Below are 23,843 nucleotides of genomic sequence, written 5' to 3'. Positions count from 1 at the left end.
AAGAGTAAAATAGCCAAATTCTGATTGGAAACATTGAGGGGACATCTATAAGTGAGTTTTTCCTCTATATTTCTTTCTGCGCATTTTCGTTCCATCAGCTGATAGACCTACGGCGTGTGTGATAACAGCGAAAACTTGTGAAATTAAAGTTGTTAGAAAACAATTGCTGCATAATTTGATCATAAATTATCTAATAAAATTTACCAAAATGTTCCAGCTGGTTGGAAGAATTCCAAGTAACGTACTTGCATCAAATGTTCTAAAAATCAACCAAAGAGCTCCGAAAGTAAGTGCTCCGTCATGTTTTGCTCTTCCGAACAATAGATTTAAATCTACTGAGGCAGAGCCGGCGTTAACATCTGAGGGTAAAAATGATTGCTTGTTAATTGCGGATGTATTTTGATGATATTTATATATTTTAGACTTTAGAAAGAAGCAAATACGCTTCAATATAAAAGCGGAACATGTTGAAGGTAGGCCACTATATCTTGACGTTCAGGCAACATCACCAATGGTAATTGATGTTAAAAATTCTTAATGTTATTTGTTGTTATTAATGAATTTGTTTGAAGGATCCTCGCGTATTAGACGCCATGTTGCCCTATATGACGAATTACTATGGAAACCCACACTCTCGTACACATGCATATGGCTGGGAATCTGAAAAAGCGGTAGAAACTGCAAGAGAACAGGTGGCAAAGTTAATTGGCGCCGAATCGAAAGAAATCATATTCACTTCAGGAGCTACAGAATGTAATAACATTTCTATCAAAGGTGTTGCTAGGTATAAATAACGCATGAAATTATTAGGATTATTAACACATTTGTGATTATGGCTTCATTGCTAATTCCTAGGTTTTACGCGAGCAAGAAAAAACATGTTATTACTACACAAACAGAACATAAATGCGTGCTAGACTCATGTCGTGCTTTGGAGAACGAGGGCTTCAAAGTGACTTATTTGCCTGTTAAGTCAAATGGAATCATTGATATGAAGCAATTAGAGGAATCTATCACTCCGGAAACATCATTAGTATCTATTATGACTGTAAACAATGAAATTGGTACGTTCAAATGTTTAAAATCAAAAAGAAACTTAATGACATCTCTTAATGAAGACAATTAAAAAAATTCCTTTTATATGGTAAACAGGAGTAAAACAGCCGATAGCAGATATTGGTGCACTCTGCCGTTCACGAAAAGTATTTTTACATACGGATGCTGCCCAGGCAGTAGGAAAAATTCCTATTGATGTAAACAAAATGAATATCGATTTAATGTCTATATCGGGACATAAAATATACGGACCAAAGGGTATTGGCGCACTTTATGTGCGTCGTAGGCCACGTGTACGTCTTGAACCACTTCAAAGTGGAGGTGGGCAAGAACGAGGTCTTCGCAGTGGTACTGTTCCCGCACCTCTGGTGGTTGGATTTGGCGCTGCTTGCGATCTTGCTTTGAAAGAAATGGATTATGATAAAAAATGGATCGATTTTCTATCAAAACGTTTGTATGACCGTATAACACAGGCTTTGCCACATGTAATCCGCAACGGCGATCCTGAACAGACTTATAGCGGTTGTTTAAACTTGTCTTTTGCCTACGTGGAAGGTGAATCGTTGTTGATGGCTTTAAAAGATGTGGCCCTTTCCAGTGGTTCAGCATGTACTTCGGCGTCATTGGAACCTTCCTATGTGCTTCGTGCCATAGGAACCGATGAGGATCTGGCTCACAGTTCAATAAGGTTAATATTATCAATTATAACTTTAAGTAATCATACCTAGTTAACGATATTTACCTTTATATTTATATTTTAAGATTTGGTATTGGTCGTTTTACAACCATCGAGGAAGTTGATTACACTGCTGACAAATGTATCAAACATGTGGAACGTCTACGTGAAATGTCGCCACTGTGGGAGATGGTTCAAGAAGGCATTGATTTGAAGAACATTCAGTGGTCACAGCATTAATTTTAGTTTCCAACAACTATTGGGTCCGAGGGACTGTATTGAATTGTACCTACAATTGTTAGTAAGAAAATGTTTTCGTTTTATAAAAGCGATGGAAATTTTCAATAAGAATTTTACATTGAAAAAGGAAAAGCTTTTGTCTACAGAATAACGGTCTATTTTCGTAATACCTAGATAATATTAACGAGCTATTAGTTATATGCATGTCATAGTTACACTCAAATATTATACAATAACAAACCGATTAAATATGCATACTTCAGTTAAATAGAAAACTCAATTCACGTCTATGCATTTATTTAAAAAAATTAGTAAAAGGTAACAGATTAATTTAAAAATTACTGACCGATCCAATATGAACCAGAATAAGCAAGAAACACTAATCTTTCAGATATACAATTTTCCCCCTTTTTTATAAAATTAATTTTATTAATCTTGTAATTAATAGTTTACACTTTTCCCTTGAGTTAAATAATAATCTTTAATGTGTATTTGTTTTTTTTTTTATTTGCTTAAAGACATTACAAAAGTCATGGTTATATAAGCCGTTTAAATATGAATACAACAGTATACATATATGCTTTGATCGAGATACTCAAAACAAGCAATTTATTAACAACACAGCGGCTATAAAACACTAGCTGTATTTAATTATATTTGCACAAGTCGAAAATGTGAAGGGTGAAGAGCCATTCAGCGGTGGTCGTATAACTAATGAGCTTTCGTATACATAAATTATTCGATGTATTTTGTATTAAGTGTGTTTTGAGCGCAACTTAATAATGTTTGCATAATAAGCCAAAGGTGTTGCAAAGTTCAAAAACTGTTTTGCAAGATAATTAAAATATATTGGTTTATGTACATACATATATTCAAATGCAAAATAACATAGTAAATATTATATATTACTTAATTAATTTTTTTCGTCTGCTGAGTTTTATTGCCGTTTCCTCCCAAAATCTTCTTGCGTTGCGCAAACATGTGGAGGTACATTTGCGGGAATAGAGGTATATACAAGAGCATTACAAACCAGAGCAGAGCAAAATATGAAAATGTGGCATTCCATTTATTTGGCATTTGCAATGACCAAATTGTATTTGATTTGGCAAATCCTTGTGCCCACCAAAAACATAGCAGCTCGCCGGTTACGCCAATTGGATAAAGAGCTATAAAAGTTGTGTATCGTAGAAAAACCACAATGTATGGCATAAAGTTTATAATATTGAGAGCATAGTAGCCATATCTTATGATTTCGGTTACTGCCCAAGCAAAAAGCGCTATCGGTAGCCCAGGCGACACTTTACCCGTTGGTGTAGCCATAACGACTCCGAGAACTACCATCATTCGACTCAGCACTTGGAATGTAGTTATTACAGGATTTGACTTTACTAAGCCGAAAGCTGCGTTTAAAATTTCAACAAAGGCGGCATTTTGGAATACGATTACTGCAACGCGAGTGTAGTCCCAAAGTCCCAATCCAGCTCGGAATTCCGGTCCTTGCAGCAAATAGTAATTTACTAATTGGAAGAGGATGTAACTCCATCCAACCACTTGTGTAGCGTTGTATACAAAAAGGTAACCTTTGACCGCAGGGCCCTGTTGCTGTGAAGCTGATTTCACTGTTGTCGATTTCACAGACATTTTTGTTTTACTACCTTTAAAGTCCAATAAACGAAATCAACACGACCATACACTTTCACTACTTTCAAGCAAGTGTATTGTCAGTATCGACTAACAGCTGTAGTAAAAGAGGAGATAAACTTGTTTTAACAAAATTGGCAATAGGTCTGTGTTGATAAAGGCCCATTCACATACAACTTTCCTGGCCTTACTTGACAGTTGAAACTGAAACAACAGCGCGCAGAAAACAAAAGGCGAGCCACAATGAACGACTTGCTTTCAGCCGAGAATGATGGAATACATTACTGTATTCAAAGTCTTTATCTAATAAAAATTGCAACTATTGCTCAGCATAGCGTAAAAAGATGAGAGTTGTCCAATATTTTCTTGGTTTCGCGTAGAAAACTTTTTATGTGTACGTACTCATTCAAAAGCGTACACCGAACTTCTGTCAAAACTAATGTCTGACGCCAAGCGAAGCGAAAGTTCGATGTGAATTGGCGAAAATGCTAGATTTTCAAAAGATTGACAGTTAATTGTGAACAGTGCGGAATAAGAAGAAGAGTAAATGCAATTTATTAGTTTGTTTACAAAAGTATTTCTACAATTCATGTTTGTTTATTATTATAAATTAATACAATGGTCACACAATTAGACGATGTTCGATTAATTAAACTGGTACAATCGCATCCTATTTTATATGATAGAAATCTCGCAAGAGGGCCTAAAACTTCTTCTTTAAAAGATGATATTTGGAAGAAATTATCGCTACAGTTAAACTGCTCTGGTGAGTAGGAATCTACTAATAAAATGTTGTATTTGTTAACTTTCCTCAATCTTCTCAAGAGCGAGCTTGTATAACACGATGGAAAAGTATTCGCGACCGCTTTGGAAAAGAATTGCGTAGAGCACAAGAAAATCCTGAGGAAGCGGTTAACTGGGACATGTTTGAACATCTACTCTTCTTACGAGAGCATTACAAACATGGGTATTGTTAAAATATTAGTGAATGATGATTGATAATAACTTTGAAACTCATTTATAGACAAACAAACAGCGAAGCTCTACTAAACATAAAATATGAACCCAAAAAAAGAAAACGTGGGCGGAAGCCCCGAAGAGAATGTGAAGCTGAAGCTGAAGCATTTAAGGAAGAACGAGATGATGACGATGTGGATCCTGAAGAATTAATTGAAAATCAACAATTGATCGAATTAGTAAAAGAACATCCTGTATTGTATGATAAGTATAAAATAAGGGACTCGAAAAATTTGACACTGAAAAATGACGCATGGCATGACATTTCAGAGAGTATGGGAATATCCGGTAATTCATTTTACACCCTTACTGATAAAATAAACTAATGCATGCCTTATTAGAAGAGATGTGTTACAAACGTTGGAAAAAATTGCGGGACCGGTTTGCACGCGAATATCGTCACCAGAAAATTTATCCTGAGCGATCTGTAACGTGGGTCTATTTTCAGGATTTGTCTTTTCTCGAAGATCATTATAGAAAAGGGTAAACTTCAACATTATAAGAAAAGTACATTAGTTCAAATGTTTTAATTTTTTTAAGAATTCCGCTGCCAGTAGATGCCATTAGACAAAGGAAGAAAATTAAATCAGCAACAACAACGTCCACAGATGAGACTTGGGTTGAAGATTGTCCATTTCTATATGTTAAAGACGGGCATCATTCAAACGGCGAAGATATAGATGATATTGACCCCGCATTTAGTGAAGTTAATTCAAACTCATTAGATGAACTAATAATAATGCCCAAAAGTAACGAGTCCTTTAACGATATTGTCATTGATGAATCAATAACACCGCCAGGAAATACCTCACAGTCCAGTTTTCAAATGTCTGAAGGAACAAATTTAGAAGAACCCGAGCAAAAACTTTCAGTTGTTATTTCAGGAATTCAACAAGTTTTAGAACAATCACAAGAGTGCTTGAAAACATTGCAAAAACAAAAAGAACAACAAAAACAACAAATGCAATCCGACGTGAGTTTGTCAATTAATACCGAAGTTAGTATGATCCAAAAAGTGCATATACTACTGGATGGTTTGAATTTGCCAAATCGAACGCTAGCTGAACGTCGAATAGTACAATTTCTATGCGAATGTCAAATTAAGACTTTAAACAATGTGGATATAGAAGATGTGGATGGTACAGAAGATTATTAATTACATAAAAATGAAGTAAATCTCAACTCTAATGTTACTATTGTGGTTATATATTTATACATAAAGATAGTTTATAAAAAAAAATAATTAAAATTCTGAATTAAATAAAAGAAAGTTTAAAGTACTGAACTTCTTACCGTTAATATCAAATTTTGATATAGATTTAAGAAGAAAGTGATGCAATCAATAAAATTTTCTTTCTTAACCTTTTGATAATAGGGGTTTGACTTTCCGTTTTGGTTAAGCAGACCCGATTTGGGAGCGGTTGTAGATTTCCCTACTTGGAATGATATCCTGATTTTAATTTTTTGTCAAATTCTTTAACGAAAATTATAATACCATTATTTATTATCACTTGGCCCTCACTAAGTTTTATAATTTGAGCCCAGGAGGATAGCAATCAATCCATTTGTTCATAATTCCAATTTTTTTCACTTGAATGTATTTTAAAAAATTAACTATTTTGTTGAACGTACCCAAGTTGTGAAGGCTGTCACCATTAAAATATGACACACACTGCAGCAATTGTTAACTAGACTAAACACACCATACGATTTCTCATTGCGGGAGCGGCGATATTTGTGAAAAATTATTTAGGATTCGCTATCGTTAAGTATTAAAAAATTACTAAGCTATGAAAGTAGTTTAAGTAAATTTCATATATATCGGTCGTGCTCTCTAATGGAATTGTGAAAAAACATACATATATTGAGAAGGTGAATAAAAAAAATGTAAAGTATAAGCAAATCACATAAATGGCAATCGTATCAAGTGTTGGAATTTTTTACTTAGTTGACTTGAATAACTATTGTTAAAATTTTACATATATTATTTTTAGAACGGGGACAAAACGGTAGTAACGTACGAGTATAAACTAAAACTAAGGTGTTGGTGCAGTCGAAGTTTACACCGATCTTGACGACAGTCATCAAAGTCAGCGTATCGCAGCAAAGAGTTGGCGCTACTTAAGCACACGTACAAGGTTTTTTCTGTGTGATGTTAAAAAGTCAATAACCAGTGACCACCAAGTGTGAATTGACAGCGGTTGTTGGCAGGCCAAATCGAGATTGATTTGAATAGATTCGAGAGACGGATGCAAGTTTCCAATTGACAATATTAATGTGCTGATACATACCAAATATTAAGAAATCAGTGTACATACTGTCTGAAAGTATTAAAAACATCCATAATACTTTTGTCAAAATTTCACCGCCAAACGAAAAGGGAAAGTGGAGGCGAAGTTGAAGTTGTAAGAATTGCATTCACGCGTATTGGTCATTTGTTTTGAGGTTATAACATGATTTTACTGGAAATCAATAACCGCATCGTCGAAGAGACACTTCTGGTCAAATTTCGTAATGCTTTAGCTGGGTAAGTAAATTTATTTAATTTAATTGAACATGCATTTATGTATGTATGTATATATGTATGTATATTAAGTTTTCTTTTGACTATCAAAAATGCTCTTATCAAAGTTTTGGTTGAGTAATTGTTTAGTTATGTTCATTAAAAACCATTTTGTGTTTATGTACATTTGTACACATTTATATTCATGTGTATATACATATGTATGTACCATATATCCGGCGTTTACCATATGGTTGCAATTGTTATGCTATTAACACTGACTTGTCACCCGCTCCGCACATTTACCTATATATTTATGTGCATTAATCATCATCCGTGCAACAGTCAAAGCCACATTAAAGTATAAATTTCACTCCAAAGCTGAAAATTAGATGTATGAGAGTTAACGAGTAATTGACTCATACGTTGTTTATGCTTCAGCACCAAAAGTGTGTTTTCATTTGTGTATCTTATATTGTAGTATGCTCTGTAACAATTCATTCAAATGAAAAAAATAAATAATCAAACACACAATTATGTTTGAATTTGTTTTTACAAGCTATGTGTGTGTGTAAAATGTGCACTCAATGTTATATACATACATATGTATGCAATTATATATGTGTCTGATTATTAAAAATTCTTGAAGATCTTTTAGCTTACATACATATATGCATACATATTATTTGAAATAACTGCCCAATATAATCTTATCAAACTCTGATAACAAACGTAGCCATAATGCCACCATTCGGTCGACACTCGTCGATGAAGTATTAATGTTATTTATTGTTTGTACATATGCATGCATGTATGTATGTATGTATGTATGTATGGCAACAGTATGTATAGTATACAAATGACTAATGTAAAGTGCAGGTTTTTAGGTGTTTCTTTGATATGTAACAATCTTATATGCCACATTGTTAAATTTAATATCTATAGTTATCAACTGAATTTTTGCCATATTTTCAATACATTATACATATTTTCTTCTAAATTACAGAGCGAAAGCGGAGTCTATTGATGTTCGAATTGCTGACTTTGATGGTGTGCTATTTCACATTTCAAATGTTAATGGCGATAAGACTAAAGTTAGGGTAAGTCAACATAAATCAGCAATATTATTTATACCAAAAATTCAATAATTTTCTTTTATCATACAGACAAGCATTTCGCTAAAGTTCTACAAGCAATTACAAGAGCATGGTGCTGACGAATTGCTGAAGCGTGAATATGGCGGCTTATTAACAGAAACTGAAGATGGTAATAAATAATAACTCCTTTATGAAAGTTTAGTCTTAATAGATTTTTTTTTTAGGTTACAACGTTTCAGTACTTATTGACCTAGAAAATATACCTGCTGACTGGGAGGCAGTTGCTAAAAAAATTGGTCTGTTGAAGCGTAATTGCTTTGCATCTGTTTTCGAAAAATATTTCGATTTTCAAGAACAGGGTGAAGAGGGCCAAAAGCGTGCTGTAATTAATTACCGAAACGACGAAACTCTGTAAATTTTGGTTAAATAATACATAGTTATGAATTTTTTTAACAATTTTTTTCATTTAGTTATGTTGAGGCAAAGTCTGATCGTGTAACTGTCGTATTTAGTACGATTTTTCGTGATGAGGACGACGTGATTATTGGTAAAGTGTTCATGCAGGAATTGAGAGAAGGTCGCCGTGCATCACATACAGCTCCACAAGTATTGTTCTCACATCGTGAACCACCGTTGGAATTGGCAAAAACGGATGCAAGAGTTGGCGATAACATTGGATACGTTACTTTCGGTGAGTAAAAATGCATGTAGTTGATTTCTTTAAATGTTAAGGAAGTTAGGCTTTCCAACCCAAATAAAAAAGGTGTATCTATTTATCTCAAATACTGAGAAACTAGCTCACGTATATAAAATCGGACAGACCGATGGACAAGCGTAGATTGACTAAGCTTGCCACGCTGATCATTTACCGGTATGAAGTAAGTGTTATAAATGTGTTGATAGGGAATGTTTGTTGTGAACGAGCCTTGACTGTTTGCTTGGCATGATATCTGCCAAACATATTCAATAACCTTGCCAAAGTACACTCAAATGTATCCGACATTTCTCTCTCATAAATGGTTGTATAATAGCTAACGAGAAATTAGTGATCATTGATTGGTGGAGTTAAAAGTGGGATATTTACTATAATTTGGTCTGTGTCTCTCAAATACTCCTAAATTAAATTGTAGATCGAACGGCATCCTGAATAAACCAATTTTATCTCAGATGACTTGTGTTTGGTTACAAATGGAAACTTAAAGAGCTAGCAAGAAATAAATGAACATTGTTAGATGGAGCTAAAAGTGGGATATTTACTATCGTTTGGTCTGTGTCTCTCAAATACTCCTAAATTAAATTGTAGATCAAACGGCATCCTGAATAAACCACATTTTATCTCAGATGACTTGTGTTTGGTTACAAATGGAAACTTAAAGAGCTAGCAAGAAATAAATGAACATTGTTAGGTGGAGCTAAAAGTGGGATATTTACTATCGTTTGGTCTGTGTCTCTCAAATACTCCTAAATTAAATAGTAGATCAAACGGCATCCTGAATAAACCACATTTTATCTCAGATGACTTGTGTTTGGTTACAAATGGAAACTTAAAGAGCTAGCAAGGAATAAATGAACATTGTTAGATCAAAATACTCCTAAATTAAATTGGATCATCCCTGAATAAACCACATTTTATCTCAGATGACTTGTGTTTGGTTACAAATGGAAACTTAAAGAGCTAGCAAGAAATAAATGAACATTGTTAGGTGGAGCTAAAAGTGGGATATTTACTATCGTTTGGTCTGTGTCTCTCAAATACTCCTAAATTAAATTGTAGATCAAACGGCATCCTGAATAAACCACATTTTATCTCAGATGACTTGTGTTTGGTTACAAATGGAAACTTAAAGAGCTAGCAAGAAATAAATGAACATTGTTAGGTGGAGCTAAAAGTGGGATATTTACTATCGTTTGGTCTGTGTCTCTCAAATACTCCTAAATTAAATTGTAGATCAAACGGCATCCTGAATAAACCACATTTTATCTCAGATGACTTGTGTTTGGTTACAAATGGAAACTTAAAGAGCTAGCAAGAAATAAATGAACATTGTTAGGTGGAGCTAAAAGTGGGATATTTACTATCGTTTGGTCTGTGTCTCTCAAATACTCCTAAATTAAATTGTAGATCAATAAACCACATTTTATCTCAGATGACTTGTGTTTGGTTACAAATGGAAACTCCTGAATAAACCATTGTTATTTTATCTCAGATGACTTGTAAACCAAGATTTGGTTTGTTAGGTGGAGCTAAAAGTGGGATATTTACAAATGGAAACTTAAAACCACATTTTATCTCAGAGACTAGCAAGGAATAAATGAACATTGTTAGGTGGAGCTAAAAGTGGGATATTTACTATCGTTTGGTCTGTGTCTCTCAAATACTCCTAAATTAAATTGTAGATCAAACGGCATCCTGAATAAACCACATTTTATCTCAGATGACTTGTGTTTGGTTACAAATGGAAACTTAAAGAGCTAGCAAGAAATAAATGAACATTGTTAGGTGGAGCTAAAAGTGGGATATTTACTATCGTTTGGTCTGTGTCTCTCAAATACTCCTAAATTAAATTGTAGATCAAACGGCATCCTGAATAAACCACATTTTATCTCAGATGACTTGTGTTTGGTTACAAATGGAAACTTAAAGAGCTAGCAAGAAATAAATGAACATTGTTAGGTGGAGCTAAAAGTGGGATATTTACTATCGTTTGGTCTGTGTCTCTCAAATACTCCTAAATTAAATTGTAGATCAAACGGCATCCTGAATAAACCACATTTTATCTCAGATGACTTGTGTTTGGTTACAAATGGAAACTTAAAGAGCTAGCAAGAAATAAATGAACATTGTTAGGTGGAGCTAAAAGTGGGATATTTACTATCGTTTGGTCTGTGTCTCTCAAATACTCCTAAATTAAATTGTAGATCAAACGGCATCCTGAATAAACCACATTTTATCTCAGATGACTTGTGTTTGGTTACAAATTTAGATCAATTAAATCGACAGTATATGTAAATTTTGACTGCAACTTAAACGATCCTTACTTGTTTTTCATATTAACTTATTAACCATTAAAAGTATAATTAATCAAATAATTTTGTTTGGTTTTTTCAGTGTTGTTCCCTCGACATACTAATAAGGAAACCAGGGATAACACCATTAATCTAATACACATGTTCCGAGATTATTTACATTATCATATTAAGGTAAGCTAAAACTTTGTATAGCTCTTTTATGCAAATTGATTAAATTTCGAAAATTTTCACTTTTGATTTGCAGTGTTCAAAAGCGTACATTCATTCTAGAATGCGCGCAAAAACGTCCGACTTCCTGAAAGTGCTTAATCGTGCTAGACCGGAGACTAAGAATACGGAAAAGAAAACAATTACGTAAGTTCGTTTTCAATGAAATTAGTCAAGTATTTGTGTAATTCATTTAAAAAGAGCAAATTTTATTTATTTACAGGGGGAGAACATTTATTCGCAAGGAATGATTTACCGAAAATGTCTAGTTGTTTTATATTTATATAATAATTATAACTTCATGAAAGAAGTTGTATTAAAAGCCGTGAAATTAAAAAAAAAACATAATAAATGAATTTTGCGCGATTTAAAACATGACAGGAATATATTCTGTCGGCATATATAAAACAAAAAATGCTAAGGGTATTAAAAACTAAAGGTTAAATTAATCAACTAAAACACCACAATACAAGAAATAATTCCTCGATACATAATAGGATTAATAATTTGGTAAAAGCCCTAATGAAATTAAACTAAATATGTACAATTAAGTTCCAAACCGGAGTAAACGTGTTATGTAATGACGCTGTATAAAAGCGGAATAAGTAAAAAATAATTAAACAGAAATTAAATTTGAAAATACATACTAGATAATGTGAACTATGAAATAACACAGCTTCGTCAGTATGCAACGCTGCCGATTAAAGAATTTGATATAGAATCCAAAAATAATAAAACAATTGCAATATTGATAATCAAAACAATACTTTTTAATATTTAACTATATTTCTGATATAATTAATTTATAACATGAAGAAAGTAAGTATGTTCATATGTATATAAGTGCTCGTTTACGCAGGCACTTGTATGTTGCTCTTAAATTTTAAACTGCTATATGGATCTTTGGTTGTATTGTCACCGTCGCTGGTGCCACAGCTGTTTTGTGCTGATAAATAATCCGCCTGAATATGCGCGATGGCTGTAAACAGATTTGAAAGAATAGTAATTATTATTTTTTAAACAGAAATCTAAAGAGTATAAATTCTTATTTGTATATATATGTATGTATATATAAATTATTAGCATAAATTACTCACATTTTCGTTTAAAATCGCTTGATATATGTATGTAAAGGACCGACATATACAAGCACAAAGCAAAGACATGCAGGCGGATGTAGAGAATGTGTAGGGATGTTATGGCACTTCAAACTCTTCCAATTTGATAGAATGTAGTGCTGTTTTATTGATAAAATTAGTTTTGCAATTATAGAAGTAGGATTAAGCAGTTTCAAGGATTGTACAAAAAGATGAAAAGTGCTGATAGTAAGCAGAGTTGTTTAATGTGAGTGACAATGGAGTACATTACAAATTTGTATACATATATATTTACAAATCGATGAATATATGTGTAAATATTTACATTTAAAAGTACCTACATATATTTGATATTAAAGATTATTGATTGTTTATAGAAGATTGCGATTGTAAGTATGAATATCTTATATGTTTATACTCTTGTAACATGTGCAACAAAGAGTATAATAATTTTGTTCGCCTTACGGTTGTTTGTTGTACTTAAAATTATTTGAGATATATATGGAGTTATATATAAATGCATTCCAAGTAATTGTCTGACCGTTCGACGGGCTGTCCGTGCAAGCGATAACTTCAGTAAAAATTAAGATAACTTGATGAAACCTGATACACACCCAAGCTAGTATTGCAGATAGATGTAATCGGAAAACTACGCCCACAATATGCCAGTATACACAAACCTATACATAAATTGTCGTAACTTAGGGATTATTTAGAACAATGAATAGCAATAGGTACGGACATCTGTGGTTCTTGGGTATACTCACCGAACGTGCAAAAAAGGTTAAAATCGGATAAAAACCAATAGTGCCTTTACGATAAGGTTTCTAAAGTTTAAGATTGGTCGCAAACTGTTCAAGTTTCCAGATATCGAATATGTGGACGGACCTAAGTGTCGGGCACCGAAAATATCAGTCAATCAGTGAGACGGATGTCCTTAGGCTACCCAGAGGATACTTGGTCAAAGACCGGAAGTAGTGAGCTGCTTGAGCCATGTGTAAAAGAATCGTTTCTGGCCACTCCCAAGTGAATGGCGATCAGAGAACTTTCCTCACTTGCGTGAACTTCTACACATGACTCCATCCTCCAACGTAGGATTGCTCTTGCCAACAGGTGCTACTTCGGACTGAGTAGACATTTGAAAAGTAAAGTCCTCTCTCGACGAACAAAAGCTAAACTCTATAAGTCGCTCCTAATTCCCGTCCTGCTATATGGTGCGGAGGCTTGGGCGATGACAGCAACCGATGAGTCGACGTTGCGAGTTTTCGAGAGAAAAATTCTGCGAAAGATTTTTGGTCCTTTGCGCATTGGCTACGGCGAATATCGCATTCGATGGAACGATGAGCTGTACGAGATATACGACGACATTGACATAGTTCAGCGAATTAAAGACAGGTCATGTTGTCCGGATGGATGAAAACACTCCAGCTCTGAAAGTATTCGACGCAGTACCCGCCGGGGGAAGCAGAGGAAGAGGAAGACCTCCACTCCGTTGGAAGTACCAAGTGGAGAAGGACCTGGCTTCGCTTGGAATATCCAATTGGCGCCACGTAGCGAAAAGAAGAAACGACTGGCACGTTGTTAACTCGGCTATCATCGCATAAGCGGTGTCTACCCCAATTAAGAAGAAGAAGAATGTTAAAAATAAATAACACAATAACAGCATTTTATGTACGTAGAACATGTATTCTGTAATTTTTGGCTGACATATACATAATTTCTACTTGTTTGAGTGAAAAGAGATTCTAATCTGTTTAACGCTTTGTAGTGATCGTCGGTTGTACTCGTAATAAAATTGCAAATGATAATAATTTAAATTGCAAATGATAATAATTTCTTCTTCAGAGTCCTCATCATCAAGTACTCGAGTTAAATAAGGGTATCAGGAAGGTAGCTTACAAACCTGACTACAACATTTGCTATGCGTCAAAAGGTTGAATTATCTCCGAGTTTCACTTGCTTTTGTAAACAATTAAAAATTAATTTTTCGATTTTTATAATAGTTGATTTTGTTGAGCAAAGAATTTTTAGCAAATTTTGTTTGTGGAACGAATACGAGAAATTCATGACAATGTTTGTGTATCAGTATATCACATAAATGAAAATGTTGCTCAAATTGTTTTAATGAGAACGATTGCGGAGAAGACATCAAATTCAAATAAGGTCCCCATACGTAGTTGTGTGTTAGTATTGCATATAATGTACAATGTAAGTGCTAGATATTTTCACATCAACAAATTTAAAATCTTCTTGACCATGACCTTTGGAGTCATAATACGGCAAAGTTAATGGTGTCGATACACCAGATTTAGAAAGGACACGCTTACCTCTAACAGGTGTGTATAAGCTTCAGTTAGGTAGTTATTATTATTATTTACAAGGAGTTATTGGAACTCAAATTCGATAGTTTACAGCATTTGTTGCAATACATAAGTAAAAAATTAAAAACTGGTTGAATGATCTGAGAATATAATATACAAGGTGTGTTCCAAAGTAAACAGGACTTAAAAAAAAAAAAACAGAACAAATGGTTCTTTCGGCAAAATCAATTTATTTTATTCAAAATAGTCTCCTTCTGCTTCAATACGGCTTTCTGCACGGTCCAAAAGCATATCGAACGAGTGTTTTAATTCGTTGGCCGGTATGGCCGCCAGTATGCCGGTGCAAGCCTTTTGAATGGCCTCTACGTCTGCATAACGCTTTCCTTTCATGGGCAAATGCATTTTCCGAAAAGGAAGAAGTCGAACGGTGCCATATCAGGTGAATACGGGGAGTGGTTAATGGTTAAAATGTAATTTTTGATCAAATAATCGGTCACAATGATGTCCTTGGAATGTTGGATTCTGACCAATTTTTGGTCGTCAGTCAATTTGTGTGTCGTAAGCCTAAATGTTCGGTCAAAATGCGATAAATCGATGTGTTGGAGATGAATTTCAATGATCATTTCGGCTGATTTTTGATGAAGTCACGCACAGTTTCGATGGAATTTCCGGTGATCACGGATTTTGATTGGCCCACATGTTGATCGTCATTTATGTCCTCACGATCACTGTGAAAACGTTGAAACAACTCGTGCAGTCTGCTATGCGATAGGCAATCATCGCCATAAATTTGTTTCATCTATTGAAACGTTCCGTAAAGTTTTACCAATTTTAAAACAAAATTTAATGGTGGCTCTTTGTTCGAAACTCATTTTCGCACCGATAACACAAACATACTGACACTTAAAACGCAATAACTTCACTTCCAATCTATGAAATGTCATGAAATTCTCACTGGACAATCGATAAAAATAGCAGATTCTAACGCACCAATCGACATATAGATGGCGCCACCAGGAGCGCTAGATTCAAAAAGTCCTGTTTACTTTGGAACTCACCCTGTATAAAATGGATTGAGGTAATATATAAAGTATGGGCACAAATAAAAAATAGTCGCGTCGAAATTCGCGTAGCTTGAAAATTTGTAACGATAAATTAAAATTTATGGATAAAATGGATTGAGGTAATATATAAAGTATGGGCACAAATAAAAAATAGTCGCATCGAAATTCGCGTAGCTTGAAAATTTGTAACGATAAATTAAAATTTATGGATAAAACTATATCACTCATACTACCGCATCATTATTTTTTACAGAGATACGACACGTGCCCGGATTGGTTCTGCGCAAAAAACGTGACTCATAGCGAAATCGCTAAACAACTAAAAACGACTAAATCATCTGTGAAAAGAAAGGCGGGTAATGGTACAAAACAGGGATTCGAATTTCCTATCCACCAAAAAAGGTGTTGAGCTATGCGAAACGAAATCCTGGACTACTACTTACAGAAAGTACACATAGAATAGATTATGTCCCTTCAAAGGTAATGTATCACCAAAACGCAAAGAGAATCAACATAATTTGTTGGGTTGTTTCTCGAAAATTAAAATTTAGTTCGTGTCTTACTTTACCTGCGTTGTAATGGACGACGAGTTCTACGTAAAAGAGAACTTTAAACAAATCCAATGGCGCCAGTTTTACACAACAAACAAGTGGGCAATGTTGCCAGCGTCGTTTGCCTTTAATTCAGCTTCATAAGGGTCCAGTACTCTTTTGGCCTATCTCGTAACATGTCATTAAGGGAAAAATGGCTATTAGGGGATACCAAGATAATGGAGTGGCTTTTGTTCCTAAAGAGACGAATCTTCCGAAGTTCTAGAGTTTATACCAATTAAGACTTATTGGATCATTACTAAAACCAAACTATTAAAAACCCAACAAGTTGTAAAAAATGAAAGGCACTTTAAAAATAAAAGGCGAAACGTAACCAAAGACATCAGTTAAGATTCTTTGCAAGTGCTTATGAAGGATCTTAAGCAAAAATTGCGATTATTTGCCTACAACAAAACAAACGGACTATCCTTTTTTAAATTTTTATAAAACTATATGTAAACTATAACTTGTTCAAATATTTTTGAAATTCAATAATAATTAACGTTATTTGTGTGGCTAATTTTACAACATCGGTAAATCTCTCAAGCAAGAGGGGGGTGGTGAAACCATGAAAATAAAATAGATGTCCTAATGTGAAAAAATATTCGAGAAGACAAACGGGCAACCAATTTTAATCCAAATTACATCCAAAAAGATTTAAATTCTATACATATTTTCAAATTTGATCTTCTAATAGATATATAGCAGATAACGGTTTAAATAAAGTAACTAACAAAAGTAACTAACGATTTTTTTTTCAAATTTGTTTCACTGTAAGTATGACGAAGTTGGTTCTTAGACGTTGACGGTTGTCACACACATTTGCTCTATAAACGTTGAGCAGCACAATCAGCTCCATATTGCACCAAATGTCGAAATAGTACTAAAATTGAAAATAATTTTCGCTGACACCATAATGAATATGGGATTGAAATCTTAATTTATCTCAATTCTAATATGTACACACATACTTGTATGTGTACCTTATTAAAAATATTCGATATCCAAACGTACCACTATAAGGACGATTATGAATTTTGGAGTCTTCCATGGTGGCGACAATCTCTTCATCCGGATAAACTTTTTGGTCGACGCGCGACTTTTTCAATTTCGGAATTGGAAACCGATATGTCTTTGATATACACCAGTGGATCCATGTTTCAATAGTCCCAAAACGGAGAAAAACTTCTATCGGTTTACACCTTACTAGCGCCAAGGGGTCTTACGGCTTCTCTTGTTGCCCGGAGTAAACAAATATGGCGCTTATCACACCTGCACTATAAGAATGTCTAATGCATTCTCTTGAAGTGCCTACTATCTTAACTATCTCGCGCTCCTTCAATTGGCAGTTTGCTAATTCGAGATATTAGACTGTTGTCACGTTATCCTATGTGGAAGCAGTTATCGCGGCACCTAGGTGTGGCTCTTCAAAACCCGACCTCCGACCACATTGCCAGTTGTTAAATTAATGTTTGACAGTAGCCATCGAAGGAGAAGAATCACTATACCCAGCATACAAGTGTTCTTTGATTTCATTGCAAATTTCCTCCCAAAAAAAGTATGGAATCACTCCCTTTTTTGTATCTTTTAATTTCGAAGTTAAAAATCAAACTACGACTCCGATTCGGCTTAAATTTTGACAGTAAGCGTACTAAATGCACCAGAGGATAGTCAATTCTTGGCATGGTTATTATAGGTCCCCCCTCATAGTATTTGAACGTAAGTCGTTAGAAATTATTTGACGATTTAGACTTTTGAAATTGTATAAAGAGGAATATCGAAATTGGTTCAAGTAGTTTTCAGGCAATCTAGGTTTTGATAGAATGACATAACCATGCCTCTGGAAACTTTGATATTGATGCCAAATCTCACTATCTATTGCAAAATATGTTCGGCTTGTTGTTTTTGTTAAAAGACTTTTGGTTTTCAGAGTGACTCAAATATCTCATCTACTAATTCCTTTGAGTACAGAAGGTATAGAAAATGTTTTTTAGTGCAATAAACACTTTTTCAGTGTTTCACTCAAAATTTTTTGGAACATCTCTCTTTTAAAAGTAGTGTGCGCTTATTTTAGACACCGTTTACGTGGTTATAGCCGAGTTGGAGATTCCAATGGTAGCCTAATCCTTCCCCACCTGGTATTTCCAACGGAGTGGAGGTCTTCCTCGGCGGGTATCTCGTCGAATACTTTCAGAGCTGGAGTGTTTTTGTCTATTCTGCCAGTATAGTCGCTGTCTCTTAGTTCGCTGAACTATGTTAATGTCGTCGTATATCTCATACAGCTCATTGTACCATTGAATGCGATACTCGCCGTTGCCAATGTGCAAAGGACCATAAATCTTCGCCAGAACCTTTCTCTCGAAAATTCGTAACGTCGACTCATCAGATGTTGTCATCGTTCATGCCTCTGCACCATATATCAGGACGAGAATATTGAATGATTTATAGAGTTTGTCTTTACTTCTCAATTGTCTACTCAGTCCGAAGCATCTGTTGGCAAGAGTTATTCTGCGTCGGATTTCGAGGCTGACATTGTTGTTGGTGTTAAGACTGGTTCCAAGGTAGACGAAATTATCTTCGACTTCGAAGTTATGTCTGTCAACAGTAACGTGAGAGCCTAGTCGCGAATGCGACGACTGTTTGTTTAATGACAGGAGATATTTCGTTTTGCCCTCGTTCACTGCCAGACCCATATTCTGTGCTTCCTTGTCCAGCCTAGAGAAAGCAGAACTAACGGCGCGGGTGTTGAGGCCGATGATATCAATATCATCGGCGTACGCCAGCAGCTATACACTCTTATAGAAGATGGTGCCTTCTCTATTGAGCTCTTTAGCTTGAATTATTTCAATAGATTGAAGAAGTCGCACGATTACAATTCCTTTTTAAACAAAAAATGCTCTCTTATGACACAGGTAAATTTTTTTTTGGTTTTGAGCAAGGGTTTTACTTAATATATTCTGGTTATATATGTAAGCAAATATATGTGGGAAGGGACGATTACAAATCTGAAATATTTGCTTTTTAAGCAATTATAGCGACTTGACATTTTTGGTATTCGCGCCCATATACGAGTAATGGCGGTCTTCGCGGGCTGTTGCCGTCCAAAGAGGGGGAAGTGTATGGGAGAGTCACTTGTACCGCTCGCTGTGTACGACAGTATGTGTTTGCAAATTGCAGAGGAATACTTGTATTGTGTTACAATTTTGTTTCCTGTAAAAACCTGTACAAAATATTCGAGACGAGCTGACTGTACCAGCGTCGAATTTTTTAAAATGAGAGAGAAAAAGTATGATTTTAGTAAAAATTTGAAGATTTGCGAAGCATACCAAGCTTACTTAAATCTACCTGTTAAAAATCAGGAAAAAAAAATGAACCGCACATGTGTCATGTAACTTCGCTGATATATTCTGCATCTCTTTTTTTATAATAATTATGAACTATTTTGATCACATATCGTTGACCTGTGTAATATGTACAAAGATTATCTGATATTACCGTTTATATGTTAGGCATGTTTTATCGCAATTATCTGTTATTTATAAATTGAAACAGTAGTCAGTAAAAATATGTCATGTGCTAAGGTATTTAGTACATGCGAAATTATTGATTTGTAATATTACGGTGCTTTTCTTTTTAACATAAAATAATATATTTTTATTAACCAGAAAGCACTGAGTAAAACGTTTTTGATTGTGTGTTAAAATTACCTTTTTGCAGGTCCATTTCGTCCATGTCAGAATTTTTGATTTGCTGAAGTTTTTCTCGAAATTTCTTCGTGATTTGTTTACGCTGATAGTCTGCCTCTATTTCCTGTTTGGTGCGTGGTATCCGAAATCGTATACAACAGCAGACCATAATTACTAAATGGGGACGATAGATACAACTATTATGTTTTCGAGTTCAATATAAGTGCAGTAAAAGTAGTAAATGCATACTCATTATACATATATTAGTAATATTTCAAATAAATAACAATATTATATAATTTGTTTAAGATTTAGTTTTTTAAATCAGATATACATACATACATATGTACATATGTACATCAAAAATTTACACTATAAACTTCCTAGATGGTAAAATGTACTTTTTTGTGTGATAAAACAGGTGATCTTATAACGGCTGATCCAAATACAGACTGATCACGCTTGAGTCGTGTCAAGCTGTCATGTTATTTTTATTCAGTATTGTTTGGAAATTCATCATGGAAAGATTAACGAATGAGCAACGTTTACAAATCGTTCAACGCCGCTATGCTCAAAATATGGTCAACATAATCGGCCTACTGAACGTTCTATTCGCAACACCATATATTGGGACCAAGCATTCATTATTGGATAATATTCGACCGAATAGACCACGTACAGCACGCAGTGAAGAAAATATAGCAGGCGTAGCTGAGAGTGTACTCGAAGACCGTGGATTCGGCACCATTCGCAGCAACTAGGACTGACGTGGGGAACGACTTGGTGCATTTAAAGTCGAGAACTGAAACCGCTCGACCCTCTGAAGCGACATCGCTTCGCTCTATGTTCTTTTAAAAAGTTGTAAGCAGATCCGACCCTTTCGAGCCAAATGGGTATGTAAACAAGCAAAATTAACACATTTGGGATGAAGAGCTACCAGAAAAGAAATTATATTTCTTCAAAAATTATGCCAGTGAAAACGAAACAGTCAATGGCGACCGTTATCGCGTCGTGATAACCGACTATTTTATGCCTGAAATTGAAGCTCGGGATCTCGGTGACATTTGGTTCCCACGCATCGCATCAATCAACGGATTTATTGAGAGAACACTTCGGTGAGCAGATAATTTCACGTTTTGGGCCGTTCGATTGGCCACTAAGATTGTGTGACATCATACTGTCAAACTTTTCCTGTGGGGATGTGTAAAGTCTAAAATCTATGCGGACAATTCCGCTTCGATTCAGGATTTGGAGCAAAAAAAAAGTTGAAATGCTCGAGCGAGTCGCGTAGCCGCAGCTAACATTTGTAAGAGATAATCTAATAAACATTCACCTTTAAATTTGAAGTTCTGTGTTTTTTCTTTAAAAAAGTAGGGAACCTCGAAATGGGTCATTCTTTATATACAAATTAAACGCTATTTCGTTATGTGCCCGCGTAACGATGATTATGTACAGGTACTCGTATTCCCTTTTTTTTTGCAAAATCACCGTCGATTTTGCAATATATGTATGTATATATTTATAACTTGAGAACGTCTCAACCGATTTGGCTGTAAATTGCTGAAGAGTTAGCTTAAAACCAAGCGACGAGCATAGGCTAATTTTTACCGTTTTATGACAAACAAACAAAGTTGTATTTCCAATCATAAGCATGTGTTCAATATTCATGTAAAAATCATTTGAATTTTTTTTTACTTTAGAAATAAAATAACATCACATAGCTACAGCCAGAGTACACACAGACATTCATAACAAATCAAATAGAACATGCAACCTAAAAAAATAGCGGATTAGCAACAATGTTGAGAAAAAGTTCAATCACAATTTGAGATAAGCGCTAGATATCTTCGACGCGAGCATTATATTTTTCTAAAATCGTACTTTTCAGATCATTAAAAATTTTATAAGTTTAATACCCTGAACAACTATTTAAAATATTTAAAGCAGCTCATTTGATTGGATTTCAGTGTGCTACATAATTTTGTTGTATTCGATCCTCAAAACAAATTTTCACTTCAATGAATATATTAAGTTTTTAAACCACTCACACGAAACTTGGATTCTACGAGTATTATTTTTTATAGTATACACCTGCCGGCATTGTAGTCACCTGAGTGTAGTAAGTCTGAAATATTTTCTCTTCGTCAGTATGTACTCTTACATATATCTTGTGATGTCTTACTCATCAAGGAAAACAAGGTTTTTTGAGACATCTTACTTGTTACTGTAGATGTGATTTCAAACGATATACATATGTAATTCCCAGAAGGAATAAAGAAGTTCGTAATCTATTATTCATTGCAAACTTATTTTATTTTAAGAGAATTCTTGATTTGTTTGTATTATTTAAAAATGCCGGTTTAAAAACTATTATACCTATGTATAAATTATAACTAACCCACTATCAAATTTCCATTCGTTTAATATTTATATCTCAACTCATACAATTAGGAATAAACACGCTTTATGTATGTATATATGTATGTACATGTACATATATGAAAAGTCCTTTAACACCTACATATACTTAATGATATTCCCAGACAAATCGCAATTATATGCCAAACACGAAAACCGCCAATAGTAACTGTTTCCAGCCACACAGGTTCGGGATCCTCTTCCACGTTCATTGCCAATATGGTAAGTAGGCTGAGTAGATTTGACTGATTTTAGTGATATTTGAAGAGTTGCCTCAAAGTATTGATTATCGGAAGTTTAAACACGTGAACTTAATTTCAGATTTGTATTTTTAAACAATATGTACGCGATATTTTTTGATATTTTCAATGTTTTAAATACTGTTTTACGGTCTACATGTATATGTATATTTTCAATTTGGTATGGTAGACTAAGTTGCAGATTTTTCGGAGGAAGCACTACGTGCAAAAGCTAAAGGAATACTGAATTTCAAATATCCTTAACGGTAAACTTTGCCGAACTTACTAGAATGAGTATATTTATTAATCTTCCCATGTATGGGTGCAGTATATTAAATACAGGGTGGTGATATTAAGTGAATGAATGAATAATTGAACATATGAGTAACAGTGGAAAAGTTGCCACTGGGAACTATGTAAAAGCAAGAACAAAGTCATAACTTAGTATTTGATTACATACAAGAGTACTCACAATAATTAAAGTGATATAACTCTTTAATTACGTCTGCCTTTCGACTCTCAGCAGTTGTTACTTCGATTCGCCACTCTCCAAAATTCGATGAATTTAAGAGTTATAAAGCAATTTCAATATTCGCCCAAGTGACATGTCGCGCGACCCTATATACACCCACCGCTTTCAGCTCATAAAGCAGGGAGCATAGTGCGTTAATATTGATATGATATAGCAGTAGATCTACGTATGTACATATGTATGTATGCATGTAAAGCATTTTATTATGTGTTCGTACACTCATAAGTTAGGATGGTGAATGCTAAGTTGTGGTAAACTAGAAAAAGGCCAGCAAGTGACACCAGAATTTGTGAACTGGGAGTGCCACAGCAAGCGAATTTATTTTCACCGCCATTCTTGAGCTTTCACTTTCCAATGTTGTTGTTTTCACAACAATTTTTTCATTTAATACGACACGGTGGCGCTGACTTTGCATACCTTATGTAGGCG

The 23,843-nt window shown here is 34.5% G+C and overlaps 5 protein-coding genes across 8 annotated transcripts; 3 read left to right on the top strand and 2 right to left on the bottom strand.

Moving 5' to 3' along the window:
* The first annotated feature begins 105 nt into the window (after positions 1 to 105).
* On the top strand, positions 106 to 2,252 carry LOC126753901 (cysteine desulfurase, mitochondrial). Its single transcript, XM_050465661.1, has 6 exons — positions 106 to 365; positions 423 to 514; positions 573 to 784; positions 856 to 1,064; positions 1,153 to 1,744; positions 1,819 to 2,252. The coding sequence occupies exons 1-6, from the start codon at positions 209 to 211 to the stop codon at positions 1,970 to 1,972; spliced, it is 1,416 nt and encodes a 471-aa protein (XP_050321618.1). The 5' UTR covers positions 106 to 208; the 3' UTR covers positions 1,973 to 2,252.
* Positions 2,253 to 2,459: 207 nt separating this feature from the next.
* LOC126753916 (very-long-chain (3R)-3-hydroxyacyl-CoA dehydratase hpo-8) lies at positions 2,460 to 3,753 on the bottom strand. Its single transcript, XM_050465691.1, has one exon. It carries the CDS (start codon positions 3,611 to 3,613, stop codon positions 2,882 to 2,884), a length of 732 nt encoding a protein of 243 aa, XP_050321648.1. The 5' UTR covers positions 3,614 to 3,753; the 3' UTR covers positions 2,460 to 2,881.
* A 396-nt stretch (positions 3,754 to 4,149) lies between these two features.
* On the top strand, positions 4,150 to 5,915 carry LOC126753904 (uncharacterized). Of its 2 annotated transcripts, none has more exons than XM_050465671.1 (5): positions 4,150 to 4,379; positions 4,439 to 4,580; positions 4,638 to 4,918; positions 4,975 to 5,113; positions 5,171 to 5,915. In XM_050465671.1, exons 1-5 carry the CDS (start codon positions 4,232 to 4,234, stop codon positions 5,784 to 5,786), a joined length of 1,326 nt encoding a protein of 441 aa, XP_050321628.1. In that variant the 5' UTR covers positions 4,150 to 4,231; the 3' UTR covers positions 5,787 to 5,915. The 2 variants fall into 2 exon arrangements, with proteins under 2 accessions (XP_050321628.1, XP_050321627.1); XM_050465670.1 differs by having other exon boundaries at positions 4,151 to 4,379; positions 4,972 to 5,113.
* A 392-nt stretch (positions 5,916 to 6,307) lies between these two features.
* On the top strand, positions 6,308 to 12,233 carry LOC126753908 (actin-related protein 2/3 complex subunit 2). Of its 2 annotated transcripts, none has more exons than XM_050465679.1 (9): positions 6,308 to 6,502; positions 6,625 to 7,157; positions 8,140 to 8,233; positions 8,300 to 8,399; positions 8,455 to 8,641; positions 8,701 to 8,921; positions 11,340 to 11,431; positions 11,505 to 11,614; positions 11,691 to 12,233. In XM_050465679.1, exons 2-9 carry the CDS (start codon positions 7,084 to 7,086, stop codon positions 11,716 to 11,718), a joined length of 906 nt encoding a protein of 301 aa, XP_050321636.1. In that variant the 5' UTR covers positions 6,308 to 6,502; positions 6,625 to 7,083; the 3' UTR covers positions 11,719 to 12,233. The 2 variants fall into 2 exon arrangements, with proteins under 2 accessions (XP_050321636.1, XP_050321637.1); XM_050465680.1 differs by having other exon boundaries at positions 6,308 to 6,517.
* LOC126753918 (transmembrane inner ear expressed protein) lies at positions 12,216 to 23,106 on the bottom strand. 2 transcript variants are annotated; one of them, XR_007666219.1, is made up of 4 exons: positions 22,747 to 23,106; positions 20,247 to 20,399; positions 12,565 to 12,704; positions 12,358 to 12,446 (listed from the first exon to the last, which is right to left on the bottom strand). XR_007666219.1 is itself a non-coding variant. In XM_050465693.1 (3 exons), the coding sequence occupies exons 1-3, from the start codon at positions 22,853 to 22,855 to the stop codon at positions 12,319 to 12,321; spliced, it is 390 nt and encodes a 129-aa protein (XP_050321650.1). In that variant the 5' UTR covers positions 22,856 to 23,106; the 3' UTR covers positions 12,216 to 12,318. The 2 variants fall into 2 exon arrangements, 1 of the variants encoding a protein (XP_050321650.1); XM_050465693.1 differs by lacking the exon at positions 12,565 to 12,704 and having other exon boundaries at positions 12,216 to 12,446.
* Positions 23,107 to 23,843: the final 737 nt, after the last annotated feature.

The sequence above is a fragment of the Bactrocera neohumeralis genome, chromosome 3 (assembly GCF_024586455.1).
Source record: "Bactrocera neohumeralis isolate Rockhampton chromosome 3, APGP_CSIRO_Bneo_wtdbg2-racon-allhic-juicebox.fasta_v2, whole genome shotgun sequence".
Taxonomy (NCBI): Eukaryota; Metazoa; Arthropoda; class Insecta; order Diptera; family Tephritidae; genus Bactrocera; species Bactrocera neohumeralis.
Note: the sequence above shows the minus strand (reverse complement) of the source record. Positions and strands in the feature narration are given on the sequence as shown.

Bases quoted from the DNA above. Each gene is read 5' to 3' on its own strand.
- LOC126753901 (XM_050465661.1), top strand. From the start codon at position 209: ATGTTCCAGCTGGTTGGAAGAATTCCAAGTAACGTACTTGCATCAAAT. The intron at 1,065-1,152 runs GTACGTTCAAAT...TATGGTAAACAG, and splicing joins GACTGTAAACAATGAAATTG to GAGTAAAACAGCCGATAGCA. The intron at 1,745-1,818 runs GTTAATATTATC...TTATATTTTAAG, and splicing joins CTGGCTCACAGTTCAATAAG to ATTTGGTATTGGTCGTTTTA.
- LOC126753916 (XM_050465691.1), bottom strand. From the start codon at position 3,613: ATGTCTGTGAAATCGACAACAGTGAAATCAGCTTCACAGCAACAGGGC.
- LOC126753904 (XM_050465670.1), top strand. From the start codon at position 4,232: ATGGTCACACAATTAGACGATGTTCGATTAATTAAACTGGTACAATCG. The intron at 4,380-4,438 runs GTGAGTAGGAAT...AATCTTCTCAAG, and splicing joins GCTACAGTTAAACTGCTCTG to AGCGAGCTTGTATAACACGA. The intron at 5,114-5,170 runs GTAAACTTCAAC...AATTTTTTTAAG, and splicing joins GAAGATCATTATAGAAAAGG to AATTCCGCTGCCAGTAGATG.
- LOC126753908 (XM_050465679.1), top strand. From the start codon at position 7,084: ATGATTTTACTGGAAATCAATAACCGCATCGTCGAAGAGACACTTCTG. The intron at 8,922-11,339 runs GTGAGTAAAAAT...TGGTTTTTTCAG, and splicing joins CATTGGATACGTTACTTTCG to TGTTGTTCCCTCGACATACT. The intron at 11,432-11,504 runs GTAAGCTAAAAC...TTTGATTTGCAG, and splicing joins ATTTACATTATCATATTAAG to TGTTCAAAAGCGTACATTCA.
- LOC126753918 (XM_050465693.1), bottom strand. From the start codon at position 22,855: ATGAACGTGGAAGAGGATCCCGAACCTGTGTGGCTGGAAACAGTTACT. The intron at 20,400-22,746 runs GTAGGTGTTAAA...GTCCCCATTTAG, and splicing joins GGGAATATCATTAAGTATAT to TAATTATGGTCTGCTGTTGT. The intron at 12,447-20,246 runs GTAATTTTAACA...ATCTGTTTACAG, and splicing joins CGAAATGGACCTGCAAAAAG to CCATCGCGCATATTCAGGCG.